The 9,466-nt window shown below is 35.7% G+C and overlaps 2 protein-coding genes across 2 annotated transcripts; both read left to right on the top strand.

Moving 5' to 3' along the window:
- The first annotated feature begins 226 nt into the window (after window positions 1-226).
- LOC116731092 (zinc finger protein OZF-like) lies at window positions 227-3,112 on the top strand. The gene is made up of 2 exons (XM_032580597.1): window positions 227-806; window positions 1,496-3,112. The coding sequence occupies exons 1-2, from the start codon at window positions 788-790 to the stop codon at window positions 2,755-2,757; spliced, it is 1,281 nt and encodes a 426-aa protein (XP_032436488.1). The 5' UTR covers window positions 227-787; the 3' UTR covers window positions 2,758-3,112.
- Window positions 3,113-4,729: 1,617 nt separating this feature from the next.
- Window positions 4,730-8,701, top strand: LOC116731093 (zinc finger protein OZF-like). The gene is made up of 2 exons (XM_032580598.1): window positions 4,730-5,207; window positions 6,432-8,701. Exon 2 carries the CDS (start codon window positions 6,446-6,448, stop codon window positions 7,661-7,663), a length of 1,218 nt encoding a protein of 405 aa, XP_032436489.1. The 5' UTR covers window positions 4,730-5,207; window positions 6,432-6,445; the 3' UTR covers window positions 7,664-8,701.
- Window positions 8,702-9,466: the final 765 nt, after the last annotated feature.

Here is a 9,466-nt window from a genome sequence, read left to right as displayed (position 1 = left end):
TTCTTTTTTTGTCTTAATTTTGATGACTTTGGGTATAATAACATTGGTCTAGAATAAAAACATAATTAATTTAGAGTTGGAGAATAATTGCTCCCAAAAAGTAAATTAAATGTTTATAATACAGGGTCATTCTAAGCTGCTGTGGATTAGTTTTTTTATTCAGTAGTTTATTTTTCATGTTTCATTTATTTCAGTACTTTAATTCACAGAAAAAACACATTGTATAGAAAAAATAAACATAAAATGTTTTCAACCTTTATTTCTTTTATAATTTTTAGAACAATGAAAACATTTTAAGACAGAAATGTGGGTTTATTAAGTTGATTGTTTTAAACTTCCTTAAAGGTTATTTTCGAGAGGTATCTTTAATCTAACAGCTCCTGCGTGTCTTTAAAGTGCGGTTCAGATCGAGCTTTTATTCTGAAGGCCAACATCATCCGACGAACAGCGGAAGTAGTTGTCTCCTAGCAGCAGAAGCTAGGCGAACGAATCTTGTTTTCTTTTCCAGTGTAAAATGTAACTTCATTCGTTTTTACGAGAATATTTAAATGTATCCTTAAAGCCGAGGTGATTTTACATCAACTGTGAAGTTTTATTTTCCTTTTTTTGTTTTATCTGAATTTCCTACCGGTAGTTTTAGCTTAGCTTGTTAGCTGGAAGCAGATAGGAAAACAGCGAGTCAGAGGAAGTTTGATGGAGAACAGACTGATTGTTATGATTATGGAGAGAAACGTTTCTGTTGTGTTTTTATAAAATAAAAAAACATCTCAGAAGACAACTGACAGAGATGGAGGAAGCAGTTTATGGTGAGATGGACTATCAGTTTGACTGTGATTACCTTCGTCTGTTCCCGTTTTAACATTTTACTAAAAGCCACACAAGACAAAACATGTTAATTTGTGGAGAACATTTCAGCAACAAGACGACTCAAAGTGCTTTAAATGATTAAAACATAAAAATAAGTACATTACAGTGACATAATTACAGCTAAGTAAAGAGAGGTTTGAATAAAGATGAAAGTGTTATAAATAGATAATGAAAGGCAACTGTAAACATGTTTCAGCCTCCATTTAAAGGAACTCAGTGTTTTACAGTTTTCTGGAAGTTTGTCATATTATCCACCCATCAGTTTATGACATAAAAATCAAGCACATTTTTGTTGCGCTGCACATAAGATCATGCACAGCTGCAGTGATATAAGAATCAATGCACCAACAATTGGAGCTAATTTTCCTGCCCGTTTTACCTTCGGTCTCCATGTAGTGCGTGTGGATCGCTGTATCACATCTCCAATGTGGGAAGATAAAGCCCTGGTTCTTTGTGATTCTGGTCGTTGGTCTTTTACATAGTTGTAGGTCACAAGTGAACACCTGGATGATCGAGTTTTACATGTTATCAGAATAGTTCATGCCTGCATTTTGATGCATTTTTACATATAATTTTACATTACATTATTACTATGACATTTATTTTGAGAGAGATGTGTCTTTTGCAGACGTCCAGGATCTGATGGTGATCAAAGAGGAGAAGAACTGGAGTCCCAGACCAGACCAGGAGGACCAGAAGCCTCCACAGATTAAAGAGGAACAGGAGGAGGATGACATCACTGAGTTTATATTCAATCCTGTGAAGAGTGAAGATGATGAAGAGAAACCTCAAGTTCAACTTCCAGAGCTTCATCATAACCAAACTGAGGAAAGCGAAGTCTTTGTTGGACCAGAACCAGATCAACATTTAGAATCAGATGTTGAAGATAAAACTTCTGATTCTTCTTCAGAGTCCTCAGAGACGGATGTCAGTGATGGAAACTGGGAGGAGAGCAGTGAAGCTCAGTATGGTTTGGGGTCTGGAACCAATAACACAGATTCAGTTTGTGAGAAAGGTAAAAAGTTACATCGCTGCTCTGAGTGCAGTAAAACGTTCAGTCGCAGACGATATTTGTTAGAACACAAAAGAATCCACACTGGAGAAAAACCCTACAGCTGCTCTATCTGTGACAAAACCTTTACATGGAAACAATCTTTGACTCTACACATGAGGACACACAGTGAAGAAAAACCTTTCAGCTGCTTTGTTTGTACCAAAGCTTTTACTTCCAAAGCTAATTTAAAAGAACATACAAAAGTCCACACTCAGCATAGACCTTGCAGATGTCCTATCTGTAACGCAGCTTTTAAAAGGAAGAACAATTTAATCGAACATATAAGAATCCACACTGGAGAGAAGCCTTACAGCTGTCCTGTCTGTAGCAAAGCTTTTACTTCTAAGGGAAATTTACAAAAGCACACAAAAATACATGCAGAAGAAAGACCTTACATATGTTCCGTGTGTAATGCAGGTTTTAAGAGTAAAAACACTTTAGTAGAACACACAAGAACGCACACTGGGGAAAAGCCTTTCAGCTGCTCGGTCTGCGGCCGAAGCTTTAGTTGTAGGTCACATCTAACTTTTCACATTAGAGGTCATACAGAAGAAAAACCTTACAGCTGCTCGGTCTGTAAGGCGGCTTTCAAAAGGAAACGCACTTTAGTGGAACACACAAGAACCCACACTGGAGAGAAACCTTACACCTGCTCAGTGTGTGGTAAGAGCTTCGCTCACTGTTTAAGTCTAACATGTCACATGAGACGTCACACAGGAGAAAAACCGTACAGCTGCTCCGTCTGTAAGGCATCATACATGTGGAAAAGTGCGTTTGTAAAACACACAAAAACACACACAGGTGAGCAACCTCTCAGCTCCACAGACTGTGGTTGAAGTGGAGTGAAGCAGTGGGACAGACAAACTCCTCTAACAAAATGTTATAAACTGATTCAGTGGACTGGATGGAAGTGATTCAAAGTTAATCTCTCATGAATCCACCTGATTCTTTGCTGCTTCTGGAAAATTATGTCCTGGAAAGAATGAAGATTCTTGATGCAGTGAATCATAGACAACTGAGCAATTTTTTTTTAAATGCTAAATTTAAGTGTCTTTGTATTTGTTTATTTATGTGTAAAAATTATGAGAAATGGGGCAAAGTTGTGAAGTGTGTATTAGCAAAACAAAATATTTTATTTAAAAAAATAACAGCAATCTAATTTCATGTTACTTTGTGAAGTGAAAGAAAAGACTTAGACTTAGACTTGTACTTTATTGATCCTTTGGGAAGACTCCCTCAGGAAATTGAAGTTACCAGCAGCTCCCAGGCAAAACACAAAGTTAACACACAGTAAGCAAAAGTGCAAAAGAATACAAAATACAAATTAAATACTAAGGTACACACCAAATGTGAGTAACCAAAACCTTAAATTATGCAAGAAAAACCTTAAATTATGCAAGAAACAAGGAATAAGAATATAGAATATAAGAATATAAGTAAATATAAATACAACACAAAAAAAATATAAGAATTTGACGGATAGATTGACCAGTGATATCGTATTTTAAGATATCGTATAAAAAGAAGGGAAAAAGCTGCAACTGCACTGGAGCAAGAAAACAATTGATAAACTCAGCCTTGCATTGGGACTCATTGAAGTATATTTTAAATTTAATCTATTAAAAGAAAAATTCATTATGATTTTTTTACAAGTTCTTGTTTTCTGTTTTTATTCATTTAAACTTAATGCTAACACATTGCTTCTAAAGTCAAACTCTAATTATAGTGTTCATGTGTAAATTTCAACAGTTCCATCATCAGTGTGTTATGTTACACAAATCATAACAAATTAATCATTACTAAACTATTGGAAAATGTATTTAAGAGAAATCTCTGCATGATCAATTATTCACCCTCTTGGCCTCAAGATGGCGCTGTGACGTCATATGTCTCCACACTATCATCATTTTTTTGTTTGGGATTCCTCCTTATATAAACATTTTAGTTTTTCAAATAAAGCTAACTTTAGTTTCAGGCTATTTAAGAAAGTTGTGGACATTTTGTACATGGTGCCTTTACTAATTAGGATTTTAGGTTTTTAAATATATTGAAAAGAAATCCAATAATGTTTGTTCAATAGACGTTTCTTTAAAAATTACAGTTGGATAAAATTGATCCTGTATAAGTAGATATGAACTGGACCTTTTGGGATTTTTAAATGCATTAAGATAACATTTGTTGAGAATTTGTGCTATGTGAATGTGGCTGCATCTAATGAAGTTAGACGATTATCAAAACAATAATTCACGAGGAGTAGAAAGGATGCTTTATGGATGCAGAGGACCACAGAGAGAGGAAGAGGAAGTTCAAGCCGTCTCTCCCATCAGTCATAATGAGCAAGGATCAGAACTTCAACATCTAATCAGACAGACATTTAAAGAAAAGCGACAAAGGCAAACAAAGTGGATTAGCACAACTTAACAACAACAGATGGTGTCATCCAGGACATGTTACTGTGGAATATCGTCTCCTCAGTGGAGAAATGGAGCTGTTGACACATCATGACCGTCATGAAACTCTTATTCAGCAACAATGTCTTCAGTCAGAGGCTTCTTCAAATTTGCTGCAAGCCTGACAGCTACCAGAGATCCTTTCTGCCAAAAGCATCACCATCCACAACTCTCTGAAGATGCCTGGATGATAAGAGTTAATGCAGTATTTAATTTTTCTTTTGGATGAAAAAAGCATTTTTTAATTGAATTGAAACGGGTCATATTTATCACCCTTTATCAAAGAAACAGTTGAGGTCAAAAAACGCTCCTTTCTATATGTTATATGTTGATTCCCGTTAGACTCGGCTTCAACTCATATGTCTGCGTATAATTATAGGTGGTCCATGTAACATTACGTGAAATGGAAAGTGAGTTTTAATTTCTAATTCAGATCAAGCTTTTATTTTGAAGTCCAGTACGACCTGAAATCCAACGGAAGTGATTGCCTCCTAGCAACATGGCCTCCGTCATCAACGTTTCGTTTCCCCTCTTTTAATAAGTGAAAATTACAATTTAGTAGTCTGTCGAGTATAATATAAACATTTCATGGTATTAAAACTTTTTCACCGCCGATATGAGAGATTTTTGCTGTTAATTTTCCTCCCAGAAGTACTGGAAGCGTCGAGCGTTAGCTTAGCATGTTAGCCGGAAACGGACGTATTTTTTTCTGAAGTAGTTTAAGAAAAGTTTTAACTTCGATTGTGTGAAAACCTTAGAAGGTCTCGACTTTGGAGAAAACACAGAAGATACGGAGGAACCGACCCAGAGTGAGGAGACGGACTTTAAGTGTGAAGGTGATTTTCTTCTTTGCCGTTCTTTAAATGTTTACATGCCGCCAATGACTGGTTTACTCCTCAACAAAACAAAAAAAAACACCAGTTACCTTTAAAACTGAAATAAAGTAACGCTCACTGTAAAGTCCCGATCTGGAATTGGTTGCATAGATAAAATAATCGTTATAAAATGTAGATTTTAAAAACTGTGCACACAGGTTAGTCCGGTTTCCCGAGTTGTTAAGCGCGACAAAAGGAAAATATTACAACTTCCTTAATTTGGTTGTGCAATAATGTGAAAGTTCCTTCAGATCTTCAAAATTAGATCAGCTACAGTGAATGTGTTTGTGATGCAACATAATCAAAGGTGGGTAGTAAATAATTAAATTTGCTCAATTACATTTATTTGAGTAACATTTTGTAATAAATAAATGAATAAACTCTTTTTGGTGTAGTTTTACTACACCATACTTTTTACTTTTATTTGGGTAGTATTATTGTGAAGTATCACTACTCACACTTGAGTGAAATTGTCTGAATACTTTACTCACTGTAAGTAACTTCACTTAATGAAAGATAAAGATTTTAACCAATAATGCAGCAAATACGAAACTGATATTTTGTGTTTGTTGAAGTGAGACCTCCTGTTTGTACACAAGCTTTGTTTTTCCATCGTTATTTTTAATATAAACTAAAAACTTTATACTATCAATGGAAATATTTAACATATATACATTACTTATCGGAAGTATTAGTTCAAGTAGTTTATATTGAAAAGATTTGATTAGAGAAACGGTACCTTCAGTCAGAGGCTTCTTCAGATTTGCTGCAACACAGACCTCTCCTGCCAACAGCCACCACTATCTACAATAACTCTTGTATGAATTTAAATTAATTTGAGTTACAGCAACATTTAATTTACTTTTGGGATCCTTAAAGCATTTTTGAATTTGAATTTATACCTTTTGCATTTTTCTTTGCAATTATGTTATTGGATTTTTTTTTCATTTTATTCTGTAAATATCAGAATTTGCACATAACTATGAAATTATTTTCAAATATTTAATCAGATGTTATGGTCAGTTACTTAATATCCAAGTTTCCTTTTTATGAAATAGTTTTTTACAGTTACTTTAGTGACTTCTCTGATGTCTAAGTTTTACTTGAGTACAAATGGGGTGAAGTAGTGCTACTCTTACTGAAGTACAATTTTTCGGTACTGAATCCATTATGTGTTTTCTGCAGACGTCCAGCAGCTGATGGAGACTAAAGAGGAGGAGAACTGGAGTCAGGACCAGGAGGAACAAAAACCTCCACAGATTAAAGAGGAGCAGGAGGAGAATGAGATCACTCAGACAACATTCAGTCCTGTTCCCGTGAAGAGTGAAGAAGATGATGAGAAACCTCAGTTCTCAGAGCTTCATCACAACCAAAATGAGAAAAACAGAGATTCTGTGAAACCAGATGAATGTTTGAAGTCTGACGACAAAGACAGAGATTCCTCAGAGACGGACATAAGTGATGGAAACTGGGAGGAGAGTGGTGAAGCTCAGTCAGGTTTGGGGTCTGGGCCAAATAAAACGCTTGGTGCTTCTGGAAAGACTAAAGATGATGAAAATCACAGTCAAACTGTGAAGAACAGAAACTCTGTAGAACCAAATGAATGTTCAAAATCAGATGTTGAAGATGAAACTTCTGATTCTTCTTCAGAGTCTTCAAAGACGGACGTCAGTGATGGAAACTGGGAGGAGAGCAGTGAAGCCCAGTCAGGTTTAAACTCCACTACCAATAGTGAGTCCTGTGGACGTTTCAGCTGCTCTGAATGTAGTAAAACCTTCACTCGCAGACAGTATTTATCAGAACACCAGAGAATCCACACAGGAGTGAAACCCTTCAGCTGCTCCGTCTGCAGCAGAGCTTTTAGATGGAAAAATGGGTTAGTGCGACACATGAAATCCCACAGTGGAGAAAAACCTTTTAGCTGCTCAGACTGTGACAAAACTTTTTCTTCTAAGAAGAATTTGATGGAACACACCAAGGTTCACTCAGGGGAAAAACCTTACACCTGCTCTGTCTGTAATGCATCTTTTAAGAGATCACACACCTTAAAGGAACACAAAACAACCCACACTGGAGAGAAACCTTACAAATGCTCGATCTGCAACCAAAGCTTCAGGTACCGGTCCTACCTAATCGTTCACGTGAGAAATCACAAAGAAGAAAAACCGTTCAGCTGTTCCACCTGTAAAGCAACATTCAAACGGAAACTCACTTTAGAGGAACACATCAGAACCCACACTGGAGAGAAACCTTACAGCTGCTCGCTGTGCAGTAACAGCTATGTCCGCTATATAAGCCTGTCTCGCCACATGAGGTGTCACACAGGAGAGAAACCATACAGCTGCTCCACCTGTCAGGCCACGTTCAGGTGGAGACAAGCGTTCGTGGCCCACACAAAGATCCATCCAGTGATTTAACCTTTTACCTGCTCAGGGCGTTTTGGCCCATCTGAGCCTCCCAAAACACAATCAGGGCTCTTTAATCTGTTGAAATATTGTATTTTTATTGTTGGGGCATTTGATATTCATGTGTGCGGTGCTGATAAGCCAATGGCAACTTACCTTTTAAACCATGATGATGTTGATACTAGTTGAGTGGTTTATTGATCTTGAGCCTGTTTTATTTTACGTTTTTCTTCTATCAAAGTTGACATTGCTGTTGTTCAAAGTTGCTTATTTAACTCTTTCACTTCTCTGTTGATTTTAATTGGAGCTAGAAGCTCACAGAAGAGTTTAAGTTATGGTTTTACTTAATTTTCCAAACTGTTTTGGACTCCATGGACCTTCTTTAAGATTCAGCAAACATTATCCACCTTTCCACCATTTTTTGTCTACCTCAAAACACAGAAATGTAACAATTTTACCTTATTGTTGAGGTAAAAACATAAAAATGTTTTTACCTCAACAATAAGGTAAAAACAATATCATGTTGACTGCATAAAAATGGGCCAACATGAGTCAATTAAATAGAAAATTTAAAACTCAGCAACTTGTACGATTATTTATTTTTTTAAACAAAAATGTATGTTTTTTCTCTATAGGTCAGTTCAACAGAAACTTACTTCTGTTATTTAAAGTATTAAGTGGCAGATGAGAGAATAAAATCCTAATAGTAACAGGGATGGCAGGCTAAACTCGTTCATTTAGTCCAAAAACTGAGGAGGAAAAGACTCAAAAACTGCAGCTGAGTAACTAGAATTTAGCTTCTATGCACCGCAGATCTGGAACAAACTTCCAGAAAACTACGAAGCAGCCGAAACACTGCATTCCTTTAAATCAAGATTAAAACAGAGAGATGGATTATTCTAACGACGGCACTTGAAAAAATGTTATGTCTGTTTTTTGGTTTTCAAAACTGTTGGCTGTATGATGTGTTTATTATGTTTTTATGACAGAACTGCTGTGCTGCTGCAATGTGCTCTGCAAATAAACTTGATTGATTAAGTTGTGAATAGAGTATCTTCTCTATGAGGTGGTGTTTATGAATGTTTTATTGTTAAAACATACCCAGTGTAGACATGAAAAAGTAATTTAAATTTGCCTCCATCTGAAATTGAGCTGACAGTTTCATACTTAGTGTCAATATAGTTGCATTTGTTTAAGTAAATCTGCAACACAGATATAACTTCAGTCAATTTAAAAAACAGTAAATAAAAATCAAATAAGTCAAAAAGATATGATATCAGTAACAAAACCTGAGGATACCATGAAGAATAAAATAGGTTTAAGTGAAAACATTTTCTACGAAAGGTCAATAGAAACAAAAATTGGTGCTTTACCGCCACCTTGTGGTTGCAGGCTTACATTACATCCACTTGGAAGTACTTCTTGTGTTTGGAAAGTTTATATATATACTGTATATATATAACTAAAATGTAAAATTGCGGTATTTGTAGAGAAGATAAAGCACTTAAGCAACTAAAGTGGACTCAGGGTTGGAGACTCGTGGGCAAAAGTATTCAGGATGGGATAATATAGGATGAAGTGTCATGTTCATATTTTAAGTCTTTATTATGACTAGGTCCGTCATGTCTCATTCTTTTTAAACTGGCCAACATTGTTGTACTTTGACCTGAATCTGTATTATAGATGTCACACTAATTAGACACTTCTGATCCTCTGGTCCACACGGGCTTCAGATCTATAAATAAATTAGATTATAGAAAAGTTAATTTATTTTACTAACACAATTTATTTAATATTTAGATACATACCTTAGAA

This window comes from Xiphophorus hellerii, chromosome 13 (genome assembly GCF_003331165.1).
Source record: "Xiphophorus hellerii strain 12219 chromosome 13, Xiphophorus_hellerii-4.1, whole genome shotgun sequence".
NCBI lineage: Eukaryota > Metazoa > Chordata > Actinopteri > Cyprinodontiformes > Poeciliidae > Xiphophorus > Xiphophorus hellerii.
Note: the sequence above shows the minus strand (reverse complement) of the source record. Positions and strands in the feature narration are given on the sequence as shown.

Excerpts from the sequence above, each read along its gene's own strand:
- LOC116731093 (XM_032580598.1), top strand. The coding sequence starts at position 6,446 with ATGGAGACTAAAGAGGAGGAGAACTGGAGTCAGGACCAGGAGGAACAA.